The sequence below is a fragment of the Natrix helvetica genome (genome assembly GCF_964273705.1).
Source record: "Natrix helvetica genome assembly, chromosome: 11".
Classification (NCBI taxonomy): domain Eukaryota; kingdom Metazoa; phylum Chordata; class Lepidosauria; order Squamata; family Natricidae; genus Natrix; species Natrix helvetica.
The window spans coordinates 6244933-6268187 of NC_138562.1; the positions used below are offsets into that span (position 1 = coordinate 6244933).

The 23255-nt window shown below is 42.7% G+C and overlaps 1 protein-coding gene across 4 annotated transcripts in view; it reads left to right on the forward strand.

Annotated features, from left to right (window-relative positions):
- CAPN6 (calpain 6) overlaps positions 1–23255 on the forward strand; it is a 106342-nt gene that overhangs the window by 39127 nt on the left and 43960 nt on the right. For all 4 annotated transcript variants that reach the window (XM_081963988.1, XM_081963991.1, XM_081963989.1 and 1 more), the window contains exons 3-10: positions 4908–5039; positions 6265–6473; positions 7566–7758; positions 11924–12117; positions 14239–14316; positions 16877–17072; positions 19419–19541; positions 22230–22432. In XM_081963988.1, the coding sequence (XP_081820114.1) occupies positions 4908–5039; positions 6265–6473; positions 7566–7758; positions 11924–12117; positions 14239–14316; positions 16877–17072; positions 19419–19541; positions 22230–22432 (1328 nt within the window). The remainder of the gene's footprint in view (positions 1–4907; positions 5040–6264; positions 6474–7565; positions 7759–11923; positions 12118–14238; positions 14317–16876; positions 17073–19418; positions 19542–22229; positions 22433–23255) is intronic.

Sequence of the window (23255 nt, forward strand, 5' to 3'; positions counted from 1 at the left end):
TTCGGAGCGCTTAAAACCACCCTCCGAGCAAACCGGTTTTCTCGGAGGGTGGTTTTAAGCGTTCCGAAGGCTTCAGGGACGGTCCCTGAAGCCTCCAGGGGGGCGGGGGAGGCTCTTTTCGCCCTCCCCAGGCTCCTATAAAGCCTCTGGAGCCTGGGGAAGGCGAAAAATAGCTTTTAAAAAGGTGAACTCACGCGTGCCATAGGTTCGCCATCACGGGTGTAGGGTCTCTGCTCGAGAAGAAGGTTGGACGTGAAGATTTCCAAGGTGCCACTCTCTCTTTCTGCATTCTCTACAGGTAGTCCTCAATTTACAACAGTTCATTTAATGACCGTTCAATGTTACAACAGCATTCAAAAATGTGACTTGTGACCATTTTTTTACACTTAGGACCATTGTAGTATGCACATGGCCATGTGATCAAAATTCAGACACTTGGCAACTTATTCATATTTATGACGGTGTCTCGGGGTCCTATGATCACCTTTTGTGACCTCACGACAAGCAGACTCCATGGGGAAGCCAGATTCACTTAACAACCGTGTTACTATCTTAACAACTGCATGATTCACTTAACAATTTTGGCAAGTAAGATCATAAAATGGGGCAAAACTCACTTAACAAATGTCTCACTTAGCAACATAATTGCCGAGCTCAATTGTGATCATAAATTGAGGACTTGCATGTATTCTATTCTGATGATTTGGTCTCATCAGCAGAATGAACATTACCATCTTCCATTCATCAAAAATCCTCAAAACCATGTCTTTAAAAAGATACAGTATGTGTGGTACCTTGCTCAATAGTAGTAACTGTGAAAGGGATCTTGGACAATCATTTAAATAGGAGCCAGCCAAGTGCAGCAGCTGCCAAAAAACCCAACACAGTTCTAGGCTGCATCAACAGAGGGATAGAATCAAGATCACGTGAAGTGTTAATGCCTCTTTATAATGCCTTGGTAAGGCCACACTTGGAATACTGCATTCAGTTTTGCTCGCCATGATGTAGAAAAGATGCAGAGAATCTAGAAAGAGTGAAGAGAAGAGCAACAAAAATGATGAGGGGACTGGAGACTAAAACATATGAGGAACGGTTGCAGGAACTGGGTATGTCTAGTTTAATAGAAAGAAGGACTTGGGGAGACTAGGGGAGACATGATAGCATTGTTCCAATATCTCAGGGGTTGCCACAAAGAAGAGGGAGTCAAACTATTCTCCAAAGCACCTGAGGGTAGGACAAGAAGCAATGGGTGGAAACTAATTAAGGAGAAAAGCAACTTAGAACTGAGGAGAAACTTCCTGACAGTGAGAACAATTAATCAGTGGAACAGCTTGCCTGTTGTGAATGCCCCAACACTGGAAGTCTTTAAGAAGATGTTGGATAGCCATTTGTCTGAAACAGTATAGGCTTTCCTGCCTAGGCAGGGGGTTGGACTACAAGACCTCTAAGGTCCCTTTCCAACTCTGCTATTGTATTGTATTGTATTGTATTGTATTGTATTGTATTGTATTGATACTGGAGAGAATAGTTTTCAACAAAGTTTTCAATTTTTCTCTTGCTTTTGATTTTACGCTATGTATATTTTTTTTTTAAAATGAATTGGCATCACGATTTAGATCCCCAGTGTTACATGCTGGCTAACCACAAATCGAATCTTCAGATCACTGAACATGTCTCCAGTCTAAGTGAGCATTTGAATTTGTGGTCTCTAGTATGTCCACAGTGTTGGCACATTCACTTTGCGGCACAGACTGTTCAATGTATGTTTACTACAATTAGAATTATTTCCTCTGGTCACATGAATCAGAAGTCATATGTGTGACCACCATAAACAACAGAGCCCAACAGAGGCTCCATTTCCTTAGAAAAGAGGTCTTCAAACTTGGCAACTTTAAGACTTGCGGACTTCAACTCCCAGAATTCTATGCTGGCTGAAGAATTCTGGGAGTTGAAGTCCACAAGTCTTAAAGTTGCCAAGTTTGAAGACCTCTGCCTTTGGGTCTTGCATAAAAACAGGGTGGGACAACAACTGATGATCTCCTTTTATAGGTCCACAATAGAAAGCCTCCTCACTTATTGCATCACGGTACGGTATGCCGATTTAGCAGCTGCATATAGAAAAACATTGCAGAGGGTGGTGAGGACAGCAGAAAACATCATGGGCTGCCCCTGACACCACTAGATGAGATTGCTTTACCCTCCTACCAACCAGGAAGGAGATATAGAAGCATAGGCAGCCACACAAACAGGTTGAAGAACAGTTTTTATCCGAGGGGTGTCAAACTCCTAAATGCGAAAAAACATCATAACTCCGTAGCATGATGGCCTTGCCGGGCTGCCGCAATGTGTAACATGTTCACACTGGTGTAATGAGACTGGGTGTTTGTTAATATGATTTATTGGGTTAGGGACTTTTTGTCTTCACTGTGAGTTGTATTGTGTTGGGGGTGGGGTGTGCACTGAGGGTGCTCAACCAATCTCATTGCACATACGCTGTGCACTGGCAATAAAGTATTCTTATTATTTCTTTTATTCATTAAACATGAAACTCAGCTGAACTGAACATTCAAAAATGCATCACAAATGTTGATGACGGATGCTAATGGTTGTTGCCAGCATCCTAGGTATCTACTAAGTACCTTCTTAAAATATACGATGTTCTGAGCAGCACAGTTTTGTGCAGTTCCGCTGGTGTTATTGCAGGAAGCTGCAATTTGTGGATGTATCTTATAAAATTCTTGGACATGTGTCAAGTGCCCCGATGACAATGGGTATCACTGTGACATGTTTCATCCATAGCCGTGTCGTTTTGATGGCTAGGTCACGATATTTTGTTATTTTTTTTCTACCCCGTTTCCCCGAAAATAAGACCTTCCCGGATAATGAGCCCAATAGGGCATTAGAGCCCATGCACTAAAATAAGCCCTCCCCTGAAAATATTGCAACACAGCAGCAGCCATGAGGTGACCACGCTCGCCGCCTCCCGCACCTCAAAAATAATAAGACCTCCCCGAAAATAAGGCCAAGTGCTTATTTCAAGGGTCAAAAGAAAATAAGACCCTGTCTTATTTTGGGGGAAACACAGTAGTTCTTTTTCTTCGACTCTGGCATCTCCTGGTACAGCGATATCAATAAACTGTACATTTCGGTCCTCTACAACTGTGATATTTATTTATTTATTTATTATTTATTACTTGAACTTATTAGTCGCCCCCTCTCCCCACAGGGACTCGGGGCGACGTACAAAAGTATTACATAGCGTACAGAGGAGGTAAGAATAAATAAATAAGTTACAATACCTAAAAAAGTTAAAACCCCAGTGAAATTAACCCTTAAAAACTAAAATTACCAATTAAAAATGCCCAGGGCTGGAGAGGTTGTAGAATTATGCCAGGTCAGCTAGTCGAAACAGGTAGGTTTTCAGCTTCATACGGAAGGAGCGAAGGTCGGTTGTAGTCCTGATGTCTGGGGGGAGGTCATTCCAAAGGGTGGGGCCCACTACAGAGAAGGCCCTACTTCTGGGCGCTGCCCTCTGGCACTCTCTGGAGGACGGCACCCGGAGTAGTCCCTCTCTGTGTGAGTGGACGGGTCGCAGGGATGTATGGGGCAGGACGCGATCCCGCAGGTAACTAGGCCCTGTGCCATGGAGCGCTTTAAAGGTGGTAACCAGTACCTTGAAGCGCACCCGGTAGGCCACAGGAAGCCAGTATCTGGTGTGTTGTATTCGAAATGACGATCCATCTGTATTCGAAAGTCCCACAGGATTCCACAAGATGATGATGATGATGATGATGATGATGATGATGATGATGATTAGTGATGCTCTAATCAGCTGCACCTCCCGACTCCAAACTCACTTCTGGGAGTTCCTGCTTGATGGATCTTTGCTTTATTCTGTTGGGTTAAAATAATGGACTGTTAACTCCATTAGCTCCATTATTGTAGGAGACGATCAGGCTGAGCCCAAGGGAGGGGTCAAGCAAGTCATCAGTCTTGAATCCCTTTGCACCCACAGCAGATCTAAGCGCTCATTGACCTTCCATTGACTCTTATCTGGCACAAATTCGCTTTGAATCTTAGTAGTTCAGATTGTTGTAGAGAGTGTTAGGACGCATTAAACCTCTATTCATTTGAAACACCCTGACTCTTGCTTTCCTGTACCTGACATTTATTCTCAATCACTCTGGATCCCCGATGTCTTTCTCTTAAAACTTGACCAAAAAAGAAGTCAATAACTTGTAAGCTTCCCTCTCAGACAAATGAAGGAGCCTACTAGTTATTAATCTAGGACAGGGATGGCTAACCTTTTTGTGGTTGCATGCCAAAAGCGCATGCCGCCGCATTGGCACCCATAATGCAATGTGCATAAACACCCCCGTGCCCTGCACCCCTGCACATGTGCATGCGACCCCCCCCCGTGCTCCCCCTGCCCCCCATGCATGGGCATGTGACACCCCCTGTGCCCTGTTTTGAGCCTAGTAGGCCTCCCTGAGCCTCCTCGGAGCAAAAACGGGCCACTGCACCCACCCACCCGTGCCCCGTTTTGGGCCTAGTAGGCTTTCCTGCAGCCCTCTGGGACCAAAAACGGGCCGCAGGGGACATGCAGCACGCCCCTGCTCCCATATATGCACACATGCCTCCCCCATCCCGTGCATGCGTGCGTCCCCTCGTGCATGCGCATGCATCTGCATGCACCCCACGCCCATGCATGCATGGCAGATAGCTGAAAATCAGCTGGCCGGCAGGAGGCATATGCACATGCACAGGAGAGCTGAGCTGGGGCCATGGCTTGCGTTCCCGCAGAGAGGGCTGTGCGTGCCCCCTGTGACTCGCGTGCCATAGGCTTGCCATCACGGATCTAGGAGAGCTCAACCAGACCATTTTGTTTCTATGCTTTATTCTCACAGGAGTTCTGTGAAGATCCTCATCTGACCGTCCACGGAATCAGTTCCCACGATTTACGTCAAGGAAAACTGGGAAACTGTTGGTTTGTGGCTGCTTGTTCCTGCTTAGCTCTTCGGAAGGAGCTGTGGCAAAAGGTAATCTTCCAGAGGCATAAAGGTTGCATTCTTTGGTTAGAATTTAAACATGTTGTTCCAAAGCCATATCATCTTGGAACGGTGGCCTCAGAGACACCCCAGAACCTTCACATTAAAACAGGTTGCATCGTCTTCACACCATAACGATACTAGTTGTTGTTGTTTTTAGAGAAGGGAAGTTTCTGCTTTGCTCTAGAGTTGTATATCTCAACCAGAGGTCGAATTCAACAAGTTCTGACCAGTTCTGGAGAACCGGTAGTGGAAACTTTGAGTAGTTTGGAGAGGCGGTAAATACCACCTCTGACTGGCCCCACCACCATTTATTTCCAGTCTCCCAAGTCCCGAGCTGATCGGGAGGGAATGGGGATTTTGCAGTAACCTTCCCCACCAAGCCACGCCCACAGAACCAGTAGTAAAAAAAAATGAATCCCACCACTGATCACAGCCTTGGTGACTTTGAGATGTGTGGACAGGTAGAATTCCCGAGCCAGCCCACTGTGGGACGTACAGCTCTATAAGTTAGGAGTAGAGTGAGTTAAAAGCAGTTTGGGATGGGGAAATTCTGTCCCTGTAAATTTTGTCAATTGATTCAGGAGACCCCAATCTTTATGATTTTCTTTTCCAGAAAAACCTGGAACAGTTTATAGTTGTTCTAGGGAGGTATATGGAGAAATTACCCCTCTCTTCCTTTAATGGGAGTGGTGGCTCAGTGACTAAGATGCTGAGCTTGTCGATCAGAAAGGTCAGCAGTTCAGCGGTTCAAATCCCTAGTGCTGTGTAATGGAGTGAGCTCCAGTTACTTGTTCCAGCTTCTGCCAACCTAGCAGTTCGAAAGCATGTAAAAATGCAAGGAGAAAAATAGGAACTACCTTTGGTGGGAAGGTAACAACGTTCCTTGCGCCTTCGGCATTTAGTCATGCCAGCCATATGACCATGGAGACATCTTCAGCCAATGCTGCCTCCTTGGCTTTGAAACGGAGATGAGCACCGCCCCCTAGAGTCGGGGACAGCTGCAAGGGGAAACTTTACTTGTTAACCTTTAATGGATAACTTTAATGTAAGTGTATTTGAGAGGGATGGTTTTCTTCGTTCATTAAGAGACTGTTGCGATTTCCATTTATGTGTATAGATTTTATTCCAGCAATAAGCCAATTGATCTGGCTCACCAATGAATGTTTTTTCTCCTATGTTTGCAGTATATTTTCAGTTTCTTTGCATACTTTAGGTCATCCCAACCATTAAGGAACAGGACTGGGATCAAAAGAGGCCGGAGAAATACGCTGGAATCTTTCACTTCCGTTTCTGGTGTTTTGGAGAATGGATTGATGTGGTTGTAGATGATCGGTTGCCAACCATAGACAATAAGTTGATCTACTGCTCTTCTAAGGAATCCAATGAATTCTGGAGTGCACTTCTGGAGAAAGCTTATGCAAAGTATGTGGTGATTAACGAGGTATAAGTGCAGTTTTATCAGCCACGAAAATAAGATTTCTTAGTATGGGGATATTCGTAGTGGTCTCTTCTACAAAGACCTTGAAGTAGGTTCATACTTGTCGGAGTTTGTTGCATAAATTCAAATCCAGGAAGCACACACAGATAACTGGTGCAGCAGGATTCATTAATTTCTTTATATACATAAGAATAGATTAATAAATGTACAATATCAACAGGTGGTACTTCCAAGTAAACACAAGGCAGGAGAGTTACAGGCAAACACAAGCAGTTAGTTTCATTTCAGCAGACAAGCCCATACAGGCTGCTGGTTTATTCTCAGAGCAGCAGACTGCTTTTTTGTTAAGGTTCTGTTTCAATTCTCTGCACAGACTCTGATCTGCTTAAGCTCCCATTGGCTGACTTAGTTGCTATGCCTATTCATTGGCTGACCTTGTTCCCATGTCTCTCCCAGTCATGAATATTTTAACAATACTACTCCTTCCCCATTTCAGATCCATTTCAGTATAAAGAGCATAGGGTTTTAGAAGAGAATTGGATTAAAAGAGGGTCAATACTGCTGGCAAAGCAAACAAATAGCTATACTATTATTGGGTTATATTTTCATGGCAGTTCATTACTACAAGATCTTCCATAACTATGTAGATATAGAAATTTGCATTTGGAAGAACATTTTGGCAGAGTTAAGAGAAGGTGGCAGTGAAAGTAGCCCTGAAGTCTTCCGAAGTTCATTTGAAGCTCCACATACTATTGTCTCTTCTGTTGTGGGAACCCCTGGAGAGTTCAAGAAGGTCAGGTGTAGTTCAGAGGTGGTATTCGGCAGGTTCTGACCAGTTCTAGAGAACCAGTAGCAGAAATTTTGAGTAGTTTGGAGAACTGTTAAAAACCACCTCTGGCTGGCCACACCCCCATCTACTCTCTGCCTCCCGAGTCCCAGCTGATCAGGAGGGAATGGGGATTTTGCAGTATCCTTCCCCTGCCATGCCCATCAAGCCACGCCACACCCACCAAACCATGCCCATAGAACTGGTAGTAAACGTTTGTGTCTGAAACTCGGCATCATGTCTTCTCTAGGATGGCAGGTTGTTACGAAGCCTTGGATGGGGGCAGCACAGCCGAGGCGATTGTCGATTTCACAGGAGCCGTAGCAGAATCCATCAACCTGATTGATGGTAAATATGACTACAGTATCATCGAGCAGGTGAAACTCTTTAGAGAATTGCTGAAAGTTCATAAAAGGGGAGGATTGATCAGCTGCTACATCATGGTAAGTGTACCGAGAGCAAGCTGTGATGTGCCCTTTGTGTTTGACTCTTTCTCAAACTCTCATTTCCCATAAGGTAGATCAGACTAGGCAATCAATTCCCTAGGAAGGCTACACTCTCTTTATTGAGATTGGCTCTAATACAGAATCTTGCAAGTCTAGTTGTGCTATATCTTCTCCCCCTTCTTATACTCAAGCGAACCAGGAAGGTGTCTACCTGAGCCACTTCCAAATGTTATGTACTTCTCCAGACTTAAACAAGTCCCAGTCCTTTTGGCCTGTATATCTCCATCATGGTGATCTTCCTTACTCTCTCCACAAACTCAAGAAAAGAGGCAAGATGATTGAGGACAGCCTGTTCATTCTGTCAATTAATCTCTAGATTTGCCAGAAGGATAGAAGTCCCAAGTGAGGTAAACAAAAAATAAACCCAGTTATCAAATAGGTCTCTATGATAGCATCCAGAAATCCACCAAGCTGTAGGCCTCCAATGCCACATACATGCATCCGGTAAAATGTTTTCCAAAAATAAGACAGGGCCTTATTTTCTTTTGACCCCACCCCCCCAAAAATAAGCATTTGGCCTTATTTTGAGAAGGTCTTACTATTTTTGAGGTGCTGGAGGTGGCTGCCTCATGGCTGCTGCCGTATTGCAATATTTTTAGGGAGGGTTTATTTTCGGGGAGGGTTTATTTAAGCTCATACGCTCATAAAGCCCAATTGGGCTTATTATCCCGGGAGGTCTTATTTTTTCGGGGAAATAGGGTAGCATCTTCGGGTCTGTCCAAATGTTGAACTCATTAAACTATCACAATGCAATTACAAAGGAACAGCAAAGCTTATATCATTGCATTGTTGCTTTCATCATTCCTAAGGTGCTTTTCCAAAAGGCAACTGGACTTCCTTGGGTTTTTTTTGTTGAAAAATGTTTCACTTCACATTCAAGATCCTTCTGAAGAACTGAAGAAGATTGGAGAATCTCCATAGACATGCTGCTTTCATCATTTTCATTTCCCCCCTATGGACACCGTTTTTTTCATGTGTTCCTACAGTAGCTCTGTAGATGTCTAAACTATTTATTTTATTTATTTGTCAAGCATGTATAAGGTAACAGATATAAGTATAAACACAATTATGAATACAGGAAATGGATACAAATAAGTGGGGACAGTAGGACAGGGATGGTAGCCACATTGGTGCTCTTATGCATGTCCCTTACAGATCTCTTAGGAATGGGGTGAGGTCAACAGTAGACAGTTTAAGGTTAAAGTTTTGGGAGTTTGAGGATGTAACAACAGAGTCAGGAATGGGGTGAGGTCAACAGTAGACAGTTTAAGGTTAAAGTTTTGGGAGTTTGAGGATGTAACAACAGAGTCAGGTAGTGCATTCCAGGCATTGACCACTCTGTTGCTGAAGTTGTATTGTCTGCAAACGAGTTTGGAGCAGTTTACCTTAAGTTTGTATCTATTGTGTGCTCCTGTATTGTCTGCGCCACATAACGGAGTGAGCTCCCGTTACTTGTCCCAGCTTCTGCCAACCTAGCAGTTCGAAAGCACGTAAAAAATGCAAGTAGAAAAATAGGAACTATCTTTGATGCAAAGGTAATAGCATTCCGTGTGCCTTCGGCATTTAATCATTCTGGCCACGTGACTACGGAGAGATCTTTGGCCAGCACTGGCTCTTCAGCTTTGAAATGGAGATGACCACTGCCCCCTAGAGTCGGGAATGACTAGCACGCTTGTGCAAGAAGAACTTTTACTTTTGGAAGGGACAACAGGGAAGCTAGAGTGATATTGCGCTAAGTTGAGAATGCATCACAGAATGTCTCCAGATCTCCTGCAACGGATGGGTTGTAGACATACTAGAATTTTTTTCTGGAGACAAATCCTCATGGGAAGGATCTGGGGTGAAAAGATATTTGGAAACCATCAATGCAGCCATCATGTCTCCTGAAACGCTATTGACCTTTGTAGAAATGTCCACCCCTTTGGAATGGGAAAAAAATATGAGTAATTCCTGGATTGGATTTTAGAAATAATTAAAATGAGACATGTCCAAGCATGTTTTGTCATGCATTCCATTTATGTCCTTGTTTACCTCCCATGTGCCTAATCAACTTCACATGCGCGCGCACACACACACACACGTCTTTCTATATACACTCACTGGTTGTGGATAAATAAGGACTTTATGGTGATCTTGTAAAATCTTGAAGAGCGATATTATAACAAAACAGGAAACCAGCACAGACGCCTTCTAGTTGCATCAGACTAAAGATCCTAAACAGCCAACCAAATTCTCCAAGAAGCTCTATCAACCAATTCTTACCCCTGTCCTGAAACATTGAATATTGGCTGCAATTCAGCCATGCTATGTACCGTGTTTCCCCGAAAATAAGACAGGCTCTTATTTTCTTTTGACCCCTGAAATAAGTCCTTGGCTTTATTTTTGGGGAGGTCTCATTATTTTTGAGGTGCAGGAGGCGGCGAGCGTGGTCACCTCATGGTTGCTGCTGTGTTGCAATATTTTCGGGGAGGGCTTATTTTAGCTCATGTGCTCAAAAGCCCGATTGGGCTTATTATCCGGGGAGATCTTATTTTCAGGGAAACAGGGTAGCACCTGAGAGCAAATGTACAAATGCTTAATGCCTAGGACTTGTACACCTAAATTAGACATCTGGCTGAAATCAATGGGCACTGAATCTTCACTCAAAAGTTTCTCTGTGAGACAAAAAATACAAACTCTAAACTTCAGAACACAACAGTTTTCCATGGCCTCCTTAACCTCATGAGTGGAATAATATGGTTCTTACTCTGCACTAATTAATTCTCAAACAGAACTCTGCCACGGGTTGCAAGCATAGTAGATAGCAGAACTTGGTTTCCTTGTAATTATTTAATTTAATATTCTTCATATTCACTTATCCATGTGACCATCCCCTTTCCCCATCATAAGAAAATTCTTCTTCCTTTTGACATGCAATTTACTCTACAGTTTTGTAGGGTTCTACAAGAAATGTTTCTTCAGTATTTTTTTTCAGGCATACCCTACTCTGAATAAACCTTTCTAGTAAGAAACCTTTCTATTGGTGGATCGTGCCATTGTACTCTAAAAGAAATCCATGTTGTCAACTTCAGGCTTCTATAACCCTAGAAGAATCCCCTAGTCTCTTTCTGGTACGGGATATTCCGTGGATTAGCCTACATATGACAAGCTTACCGGGGGATCCGATTAAGTGTGTCCTACTTGTTTCAGTAGGGAGACTATTCATTATCTCTGCAGCAGAATATGTTAGAATATTCATGACTGGGAGAGACATGGGAACAAGGTCAGCCAATGAATAGGCATAGCAACGAAATCAGCCAATGGGAGCTTAAACAGATCTGAGTCTGTGCAGAGAATTGAAACAGAAACTTAAGCAGTCTGCTGTTGTGAGAAGTAAACTAGCAGTCTGTGTGGGCTTGTCTGCTGAAATGAAACTAATTGCTTGTGTTTGCCTGTAACTCTCCTGCCTTGTGTTTACTTTGAAGAACCACCTGCTGGTATTGTACATTTATTCATCTATTCTTATGTATATAAATAAGTTAATGAATGCAGCTGAATCAATTGTGTGTGCTTTCTGGATTTGAATTTATGCAACAAACTCTGACAGAATATTCATGGGGCATAGTTCATTTCATACCTGAAGAAGACATCTACTACTTTGGAGAGAATTTAATTAATGTTTTTTTTTTTAAATCCCCAAATAAAATATTAAGATAACAGAAGAAATTCCCATAAGACAACTGTGATACTATATACCAAAATAGCAATGCTACACATTTGACCTTTCATTCTAATCACATATCAACATGCATTCAAGACTTACTCAGAAGAACACAGTGGAATTGGTGCATCTGGGAGTGTTTGTGTTTCTACTGCTGAAACACATCTTGAGTCTATGCCTGAACAGAACTTCTCACGTTTGACTGACATATCTCATTAGCAAGTTCTGGAGGTTCTTATTATATCTTAAGAGGTAGGTGAGAACAGTAGTATCCCATTTAGCCCAATAGCAAATGATAGTATACAGTTAGATGGAGCAATATTTAGAAGCGGTTGATATTGATGGGAGAAACCAATAACCACAATGAAAGTTTGCATTACTTTGTGTTCATCTTATACCTAGCCTGAATCCTTCAGTGATTTTGAAGCAGAGACGGACATGGGTTTAGTCAAAGGGCATGCCTATTCAGTGACGTCTATCCTGAAAATGTCTGTTGGACAGAAGGATCTGTGCTGTGGAAAGTCTAAGAAACTGTTCATGATCCGATTAAGGAATCCTTGGGGAAACAAGGAATGGAATGGAGCATGGAGTGATGAGTAAGTAATTCATACTTTAAGGATGAGAAGAAGCATTAGAACCAAGATCATGTGAAGTGTTAACACCACTTTCTAATGCCTTGGTAAGACCAGACTTGGAATATGGCATCCAATTTTAGTCGCCACGCTGTAAAAAAAGATATTGAGACTTTATAGAAAGAGTACAGAGAAGTACAACAAAGATGAGAAGAGGGCTAGAGGCTAAAACATATGAAAAACAATTGCAGGAATTGGGACTGTCTGGTCTAGTGAAAAGAGGACTAGGAAGTGATATGATAACAGTCTTCCAATATCTCAGGGGCTGCCCCAAAGAAGAGGGGGTCAACCTGTTCTCCAAAGCACCTGAAGGCAGGACAAGAAGCAATGGGTGGAAACTAATCAAGGAGAGAACCAACCTAGAACTGAGGAGAAATTTCCTGGCAGTTAGAACAATCAAACAGTGGAATGACTTGCCACATGACTTGTGGATGCTCCAACATTGGAGGTTTTTAAGAAGAGATTAGACAGCCATTTGTCCAGAATGGTATAGGGTTTCCTGCTTGAGAAGGGGGTTGGACTAGAAACTCCAAGGTCCCTTCCAACTATGTTATTAGTTTCTAGCTTTGAATGAATTACAAGGTCCTTGTAAAGTTACTCGCCAGCATGAATGGAAATATTTAGATGTGGAAACAAAATAAAAAACCTGCCAGTTTAAGATATCAAAAAAAAAAAGGGGGGGGGAATACAAGTCTATTAATTTTCCTTAATGTCTATGACGAAGAAATGAAAGAATATTTACCGATAGATATTTACAGAAGACACAAATACTGGATAGATATTGCAAATGGTAGAAAATGGGGGAAAGTCAAAATGGTCTTAATGAGTTAGAGAAGAAGCCTGGAAAAAGCAGAATGAAATTCAATACGTGAAAATTCTCCACTTGGGAAACAAAAATATGGTAATGTAGAGGATGAGAGGTGGAAAAAATCTTGAAAGTATAAGTAGACTCCATACTGAGTACGAACCAGTTGCATGATATGACTGCTAAACAAAATGCAATTTCAGAAACTCTCAACAGAAGTAGTTTAAATTAAATTAATTGTTCCGTCAAATTCTCCACTGCTTAACACCAACTGGAGTAGCTGTGTCGAGACTTGGGTATGGCATCTTAATAAAAATTCTGAAGTTCAGTTTTTCTGAATTTTCTTAAAATGCCATACCCAGGTTTGGAGACAAGTACTTGAGTTGCTGTTAAGCAATGGAGAATTTGACCCCACAATTACCGTAATTTAATTTAAACTCATCTCAACTATCTTTGAACATCAGGTACAAAGAAAAGCTGAAGATTACATTTTATGAGAAGGTAGAAGGATTTGTGCCAGTTCAAACTGCAGATATACATTTTTTCATCAACTTAGCCAAGTTTACCCAAGTTTTTAAATTTATTTTTTCCTGTCGGCTCTCCTTCAGGGTCAGGATTTTGATAGCCCACTGGGGGAAAAAAAACAAGTTTTTCCCTAGATTCCTTTTAGAAAGTTTATTGGAGAGACTGGGCTCAAGCTGCAGAAATTTCAGCAAATTCATTACTTTCACTTTTAGAGCCCAAGAGACTAAGAGAAAACTTAAGTCCATCTTAAGAGAAAATTTAAGTCCATCACCTTGAGAATGAAATTTTTTAAAATTTGCTTTCAAAGGAGGAAAAATAATTGAGAAATTGCTCCAAAGTTTTGGAATAAGCACCTCTGGCTACAGGAAACAAAAGAATACCAGTTAGAAGGTTATCTTTCTCAAAAAGAGAGAGAAGCAACTTAGAACTGAGGAGAAATTTCCTGACAGTGAGAACAATTAATCAGTGGAACAGAAGTCGCCTCCAGAAGTTGTGCATGCCCCAACACTGGAAGTCTTTAAGAAGATGTTGGATAGCTATTTGTCTGAAACGGTATAGGGATTCCTGCCTAGGCAGGGGGTTGGACCCTAAGACCTCCAAGGTCCCTTCCAACTCTTCTATTGTATTGTATTATTGTAAAAACCTTTGAGAAGGAGTCAAAGAAGGCTGGCACCACTAATGTACACTAGATGCTCTTGTATTTTTAAAAAATGGATAAAATGGGTGTTTAACTTTTCCCTCTTTCTTTCTTTTAGATCCAATGAATGGAAGAAAGTGACCAAATCAGAGCGCACAAGATTAGGCCTCACCCTTGAAAATAATGGAGAATTTTGGTGAGCTAAATTAATCCCTGTCCATGTTATGCTTCTAATAATCCTTAGTGGTGGTTCTTCTCTACATAAGAAACTATTTTTTCCTGGTACAAATTCCCATCATTCATTCATTCATTCATTCTCTTCTGTGCTATTCAACATCTAATTGCACAGAGCATAGGAAGAAATAAAGAATCAGAAAATTCCAAATTTCAACACTCAACAGCATGCCTTATAATGATACTAACCAACTTGACCATATTCTCACTCATAACATCCCTTGAATGTTCTCTTCCCAAATCCATCTTTTAATTTTGTTCCAGGAACACATCTGGGAGGAGGTAATTCAATAGATAAGCGGAAGCTGTTTCGTTAAAGTGGGATGCCATTCTTGAGAAGAATCTGCAGTGGGACTCCTTTGGAGATAGCATCTTCATCAAGATCTCTCCCAGATCTAACCAGATGGGGAGATTTGGTGGAGAATAGGTAGCCTCAAAGATAGCTCGACCTTGAGCCATGTAGGGTTTTAGTATTTAGTTATGTAGGAAAAAATAAAATGACCTGGCATAGAATCCTAGTGTTAGGCCTACAGCCATATTCCTCTTGGATCTTAGGCCTGGCACACTTTCTATTATTCTATTGTGCCTTTTCTATTGTGGGAAAATGGGAGAGGAGATTGTACAGAGTTAGATGCTATGTAGCCATAACAAAATCCTTTCTAGAAAGCCAAGGTCATCCTTTGTTTTTACACCTTTGCACATGACCGGAACTAGATGGGTGGAACTGCCAGCATGGCAGTGGAAGATTGGACCATGTGATGGACTTGTGGTTGTGGGGGCAAGATCTTGAACTTTCAACTAGGTGGGGAAAACCGGGAAGCTTTCAGATTCGGGTTTTCCCAGATGTGCGAACATGGCTCTCTTCATAAATTGGAACTTTGAGCAATACTTTGCCTTGGACTCTGATTTACTTTTGGATGCTATTTAGAACCCTGACACCTAGCTTTTGAGTAGCAAACAGATGACCTTTAGTGTTTTGTTTGCCCTGTAGTGGTTGATTAATCTAACATACAACTACAGGTAGTCCTTGACATAACAGTTCATTTAGTGATCGTTCAAAGTTACAACAGCACTGGAAAAAGCGACTTATGACTGTTTTTCATAGTTACAACCTTTGCTGCATCCCATTGATCATGTGATCAAAATTCAGATGCTTGGCAACTAGTTCATATTTATGACCCCAGGGTCACATGATCCCCTTTTGCAACCTTCTGACAAGCAAAGTCAATAGGAAGCCAGATTCACTTAACAACCAGGTTACTAACTTATCAACTGCACCGATTCACTTAACAACTGTGAGAAGAAAAGTCATAAAATGGGACAAAACTCATTTAACAAACATCTCACTTAACAATAGCAATTTTGACTCAATGGTGGCCATAAGTCGAGGACTACCGGTAGAACATTACTCCGGTCAGATGCATAAAATCAAGTTGGTCTGTTCTTTAATGACCAATATTTCATCTAGAAAGGCATAAAGGTTAAAACCTGCTCCTTAAAATAAAACCAAATATTACAGTAAATAGCACCGGTGACTATTAAAATATGATCACCAACTATTGTGGGAAGTAACATTCAGTAAACCTGGTGGATCTCTGGTTATTCTTTAATAATTCATATATCCATCTGCAGCAGTGGTGAAATTCAATTTTTTAATTACTGGTTCTGTGGGTGTGGCTTGGTGGATGTGACTTGGTGGGTGTGGCAGGGGAAGGATACTGCAAAATCTCCATTCCCTCCCCACTTCAGGGGAAGGATACTGCAAAATTTCCATTCTCACCGCACTCCAGGGAAAATATATTACAAAATCTCCATTCCCTCCCCATTCCAGGGGAAGGATACTGTAAAATCTCCATTCCCTCCCCATTCCAGGGGAAGGATACTGTAAAATCTCCATTCCCTCCCCACTCCAGGGGAAGGAAATAGCAAAATCTCCATTCCCTCCCCACTTCAGGGGAAGGATACTGCAAAATTCCCATTCCCTCCCCACTCCAGGGAAAGGATACTGCAAAATCTTCATTCCTTCCCCACTCCAGGGGAAAGATACTACAAAATCTCCATTCCCACCCCACTCCAAGGGAAGGATACTGTAAAATCCCCATTCCCTCCCCACTCTGGGGCCAGCCAGAGGTGGTACTTGCCGGTTCTCCAAACTACTCAAAATTTCCACTACCAGTTCTCCAGAATTTCCATCGATCAGCCCAATCCCCCAAGTGCAGGTTGTAAAGCTTTCCTTCATGCGGAGGAGCCAGAAGGCTGAATTTCACCCCCGATCTGCAGGGATTCCAAAGAATGTAAGAGCCAAACCCTTCAGAATAAAGAATGGAAAAGATTGATGGAAAAAGGTCAAAAAACAATTTTACGTTTGTTTTTCCAGCCTCAGCTGATATCAGATCTAAGAAGTAGACTATACATTGGAGGACAGGTGTTATTTTTATATGAGAAAGAAACATTCTCTCTCCACCCACCCACCATTAATTAAATAATGTGCTTTTTGTCTTTTTTAATCCACTATGGGTCAGGATGACATTTGAAGACTGGTGCAAAAACTTCACCGATGTGGACATTTGTCGGATTGTGAATACCTCTCTCTTCAGTATCCATAAGACCTGGGAAAAGAAAATGATGCATGGACAGTGGACAAAGAATCCAAACGCCATGTTAAATCGCTCCGGAGGGAGTTTAAACAACGAAGCCACCTTTCTCCAAAACCCTCAGGTTTTCATATAATTTACATTTGATGCATACATAATTTGGGTCTTCTGTGGGCATAAAACTAAACCTAAAAAGATTCTTTGTTCCAATATTTGAGGGGATCCTACAAAAGACAAAGGAGTCAAACTATTTTCTAAAGCACCAAAAGGCAAGAGAAAGAAACAATAGTTGAGAAGTAACCAAGGAGAGAAGCCGCTTAGAACTAAGGAGAAATTTCCTAACAGTGACACAGGACAAAACAGGGGAAAATCACCTTTGGGGTTTCCTTTTGCTGGTATTTACATCATGTTAATTCATTAAAAACCGCAAAATGCAACTAGCGCTTATATATGTAATAGTTAGGTCCATGCAGCTATTCAGTTTTTTTTTAAAAAGCAAAATGCATTCAGAGCATGTATGTACCAGAGGTAGTATTCAGCAGGTTCTGACCGGTCCGGTAGCGGACTGCATTGTGACATTTTGAGAAATTATACACTCTGGTGATCAAGTTCCATCAGAAGTTTTGGTATCAAAAGTTCCCAAAGATCAGATTTCACAGCCAATTGTCTTTAATTAAAAGTAGACACATACTGTTTTTCTCCCTCAACTGTCCCAAGATAAACAGCATCACTTCATCTCCTTAAGGTTTAAAAAGGATAAAAACGAATCCTTGAGTTTCATTCTACAAGTTGAACTTTGATCTGCCTCCTATTCATTGCCTTATGTCACCAAATTAGTCTACATAGCAAGCCTGGAGCTAGGCTAGTTACATGTTTTGGCATTTCAGCTTACAACGTTGGCCAATCAGATACCTTCAGAGGTTCCATCAATAAGGCTGATAAGAATTCCCATAACTCAGAATTAATCTTTAGGAGGTTTAGCATTTTCCAAGTATCTACTTCAACATCCAAAGAGCCTTCAAGCTGTGAAGTTTCCAAAGGATGACCTAATTAATATACGAGCCTCGAGACAAAGTTCAAAAGAAATCAATTCATTTCTTAGGATCAACATTTTGGCATATTCTTTTGTGGAGCCGAAACTGAATTCTGCTTAATTGCGTTTGAACTTTACCCTTGTATCCCCCTCCCTTCTGTCTGTGTCATAAATCACATCCACCAACAAGGTTCTATGGCAGGCTATGAACATGCACATTTCACACGCCAGCTGTAGGAATATGAGACCTGACTCTGACCAAAGATATGCATGGAATTCTCCTCCCTTTCCTCCCTTTTTCTATGTCGACTTGATAGTAGTCATGGAAAAGCTTTACAAGTTGACAGAGAGATTATGGCATTGATCATCTGTACTTAGTTGGGGAAAGTTGCATTAACTGCTGTCTGAGGTTGCTATATGCAGACACATGTATTGTCAGGGGAAAATTTCACCCTGAGCTAACGAGGTCTTAGACCAGTGATGGCGAACCTATGGCACGCGTGCCACAGGTGGCACAGAGAGCCATTTGTCAGGGCACGCGAGGTGCTGCCCTGTCAGCTGGCTAGCGCGCATGTGCGCACTGGCCAGCTGAGTTCACCTTTTTAAAAGACATTTTTCGCCCTCCCCAGGCTCCAGAGGCTTTATAGGAGCCTGGGGAGGGCGAAGAGAGCCTCCCCCCCCCGGAGGCCCTCCGGAGGCTTCAGGGACCATCCGGAGGCTTCCCTGACGGCTTCAGGGAAGCCTCCGGACGATCCCTGAAGTCTCCAGAGGGCCTCCGGGAGGGGACGCTCTTTTCGCCCTCCCCAGGCTCCTATAAAGCCTCTGGAGCCTGGGGAGGGCGAAAAAAGCATGTAAAAGTGGGGGGGTCGTGCATTGTGCGCGCATGCGCACTGGGGGGTTGCGCATTGCATTATGGGTGCGGCACGCCTGCACACGACCCCCCCTGCGCTCTCCCCACTTGTGGCACGCGAGCCAAAAAAGGTTCGCCATCGCTGTCTTAGACCGACAGCTTTCCAAACAGCATATCTTCAAGAAGCGAAAATAAGATCCAATAACAAGTTCTAATTAAAACAAAACTTTTAATATGAAAATAAGAAAATAAACAAATCTATCTAATTGTTACATTTTGGCAAGAGCAAATTATTGTCCACCTTCTTGGCAGACGAACAGAAGATCAAAAGTAAAGAAGTCTCTGGAATGTGTGATGTATATAGAAACGTGTTAAGAAGCATGCACAGTAAATCATTGCTGATAAGGGCCTATGACCTGCGCAGTAACTCATCAGTTCGGCTAGCAAACAATTAACGCAGTGACATGTATAGCACTGGAAAGATCTAAGATGTCAATCAGCCTGCACAAGGCCTTAGTAACAGTTGCTTCCCAACCCTTTGTTTGTCTGTTTTCATAGCAGTTTTGTCTATACTTCTCTTTCTCCAGTATATTTTTGATGTTAAGAAGGTGGAAGACAAAGTCTTGATCTTGCTACAGCAGAAGGACCAACGGATTCACCGGAAAGAAGGGGCAGGAGATAATCTTGTTATTGGCTTTGAAATTTTCAAGGTAGGTCTCCATCCAACTGTACTCGAGACAATTGCTCTGAAAGTTGATGTATCATGTATCTTGTATTTTTGTTTTTATTGTTATTCCATAACATCTGTCTTCATGTACAGGTAGACCTCACTTAACTAGCACCTGTTCAGCAACTGAAGTTACAAAAATACTGAACAAATGGGATTTACGAGTGGTCCTTGAAGTTCCCGCTGTTGCAGAGTTCCTATAGTCGCATGTTTGTGACTTGGGCTCTTGGCAATCACTGTGCAATTATAACAGTTATTGCACAGTCATGTGATTACCAGTTGCAACCTTCATTGCTGGCTTCCAGCAGGCAAAGTCAATGGGAAAACTGGCAGGAAATTGTAAGTTGTGGTCATGGGATCTCATGCTTTATGACCATACAGGATTTGCTTGACAAAGCAACCAGAACTGTCATTATAAATCATATGATTTTCTGCTCATATGTGACAGCATACAAAACCTTTGCCAGACCAATTCTCGAATGCAGCTCGTCTGCCTGGAATCCACACTGTATATCAGACATTAATACAATTGAACGGGTCCAGAGGTACTTCACGAAAAGAGTCCTTCACTCCTCTGCTCACAATAGAATCCCTTACAACACCAGCTCGAAATTGTGGGCTTGGACAACCTGGAACTACGCCTCCTATGGTCTGACCTAAGCATAGTACACAAAATCACTGTATTTTTTCAGAGTATAAGACGCACCGGAGTATAAGAGGCACCAAGGTTTTGAAGAGGAAAATTAAAAAATAAAAGTTTTTGCACTCTGCAGACCTTCCAAAAATGGCCCATTTTTTTGCAAAGACGGGCCTGTTTTTTTTTAAAGGCATGAATAGCCTTTAGGAGGCTTGTAGAGTGCTCCTGGGGACTGGGGGGGGGGGCAAAATTGAGCAAAAAACGTCCTATTGTTTGTTCATTTCTGCCCTCCTCAGCCCCCAGGAGCACTCTGAAAGCCTCCTAAAGGCTATGCATGGCCATTTTGGTGAAGGGGTGTGGTTTCGGGAGGCACAAAATGCTGTATTCAGTGTATAAGACGCACGCATATTTTCAGCCTCTTTTTTAAGGGAAAAAGCTGCATCTTATGCTCTAAAAAATACGGTATTTGCTACAATGTCTTACCTGCCAATGACTACTTCAGCTTCAACCTCAATAATACACAGGCAAACTCAAGGTAAACCGCTCCAAACTCGATTGCAGATAATACGACTTCAGCAACAGAGTGGTCAACGCCTGGAATGCTCTATCTGTCTCCATTGTTACATCCTCATACCCCCACAGCTTCAACCTTAAAGTGTCTACCATGGACCTCACCCCATTCCTGAGAGGTCCGTAAATGGGGTGTGCATAAGTGCACCAATGTGCCTATCATCCCTGTCCTACTATCCCCATGTATCTGCACTCATTTCCTTGTTTATATCCATGTTTATACTTATATTTGTTATCTTGTACAGATAAATAAATATTGCCAGTTCCATTTCTCATAATTAATCAAGGGTGAGCTATAAGGTTGTTTTCACATAGATTTGCATCCAGTTTTGGTCACTGCAATATAAAAAAGATGTTGAGACTCCAGAAAGATAACAAAGAAGAAGAACAAAAATGATTAAGGAGCTCGAAGCTAAAACATGTGAAAAACAGTTGCAAGAATTAGGTATGTCTAGTCTAGTGAAAGGAATGACTAGGGAAGATATGTTAGCAATGTCCCAATATTTGAGGGGCTGCCCCAAAGCACCTGAAGGCAGGGCAAGAAGCAATGGAAGAAAACTAATCAAAGAGAGAAGTAACCTAGAACTAAGGATAAAGTTTCTGACAGTGAGAGCTGTCAATTAAACAGTGGGAGGGCTTGCCTCCAGAAGTTGTGAATTCTCCAACACTGAAGGTTTTAAAAAAGAGTTTGAAAAACTGAAATGGTATAGGGCCATGATGGCGAACCTATGGCACACGTGGCATGCGGAGCTATTTGTCAGGGCACACATGCGTGCGCTGGCCAGCTGACTTCTGCCTTCTTTTGAAGCCATTTTTCGCCCTCCGGAGGCTTCCTTGAAGCGTCCGGAGAGCGAAAAACAGGCCATATGGGCAAACTGGAAGTTCAGGAATGTACTTCTGGTTTGCTCGTAGGGCCGGTTTTAGCCCTCTGGAGCCTTCAGGGGCCTTCAGGAGGCTTCTCTGAAGGCTCCGGAGGGCAAAAAACGACCCTATGAGTAAAAAACGTACCTACGGACAAACTGGAAGTCACTTCAGGAGATTTCCCTGAAGGCTCTGGAGGATGAAAAAGGCCCTTACAGACAAACCGGAAGTCCGTTCCCGAACTTTTGGTTTGCCCATAGGGCCAGTTTTTCACGCTCCGGAGGCTTCAGGCCCCTAAAGCCTCTGGGAGGGTGGGGGAGCTGTTTTCGCCTCCTTTAGCCTCTGGGGCCTGGGGAGGGCAAAAATAGCACGTCAAAAACGGGGGGAGTGTTCCCCCCACTTTTGGCACGCGAGCCATCACTGGGCTAGAGTCTCCTGCTTGAGTTGGACTAAAAGTTCTCTTCCAACTCGAGATTATGTTTCTGTTATTCCTGGAACAGCAGTTGAGCTTAATTGTTGGAATCCAGATGAAAATAGCTTTTAAAAAGCCAAGTCCTCTGTGAATGATAACATGCCACACCTATATTTCTTTTCCAACCTTAGGTGGAGGATAACCGAGAGTACCGCTTGCACCAGTTGAGAATACAAGAGAGGATAACTAACTTCACCTACCTGAACAATCGCACCGTGCATTTAAAAATGCTTCTCAAACAAGGCCGATACCTTTTGATCCCAACCACTTTTTCCCCAAACACTGAAGGGGAATTTATTCTGAGGCTCTTCACAGATGTTCCATCAGCACTCAGGTACTTCTTCAACTTCTGGCAATGGGGCTTTTGGTTTTTCTCACCCCCACTTTTGCTAGCCTTGGCTGAAACTTCCCAACATTTGATAAAGGAAGACTGACCCAATGCATGAAGGAAGCAAGATAGTCATGGAGTTGCGTGGAATAAGATGAGGACTCCAGGCCCTTCGGTGGTGATAACATTTTGCGTCTGTCGTGGTGAAAACAGTATGCATTGAGTTCCTGCAGTTCTCATCCACATAACGGCACTGCAATCCACATTGCAAACTGATCAGTAGTAATTGGGTATATAGCTAGGTCAGTGATGGTGAAACTTTCTGCTACCGAGTGCCCAAACTGGAATGTACTTGCATGCATATGCCTGCATGCTCCAGCCAGCTGGTCTTCGGGTTTCCAGCACATACATGCATGCTGGCCAGCTGGTCTTTGTGGGTGCAAGAGCACCAGAAACCATCTGGCTGGCATGCGCACTCTTGTTTTTGGGCCGTTTTCAGGCTGTTTTCAGGCCGTTTTTGGCCATTTGGGGGAACATTTTCAGAGACATTTTTGGCCTGAAAAATGACCCAGAAATGGCATGGAAAATGGCCTGAAAAACAGCCCATAACCAGCCTGTTATTTGGCTGTTTTGATCATTTTTCAGGCCGTTTTCAGGCCGTTTTCCGGCACTCTGGCACCCACGAAAAATCAGCCGGCCAGAAGCCAGAAGCGCAGCTGGTGATGGCACACATGCCCACAGAGTGGGCTCTGCATGCCACCTCTGACACATGTGCCCTAGGTTTGACATCATGGACCTAGGTGATACCATGGAATGATGACCATTGTTT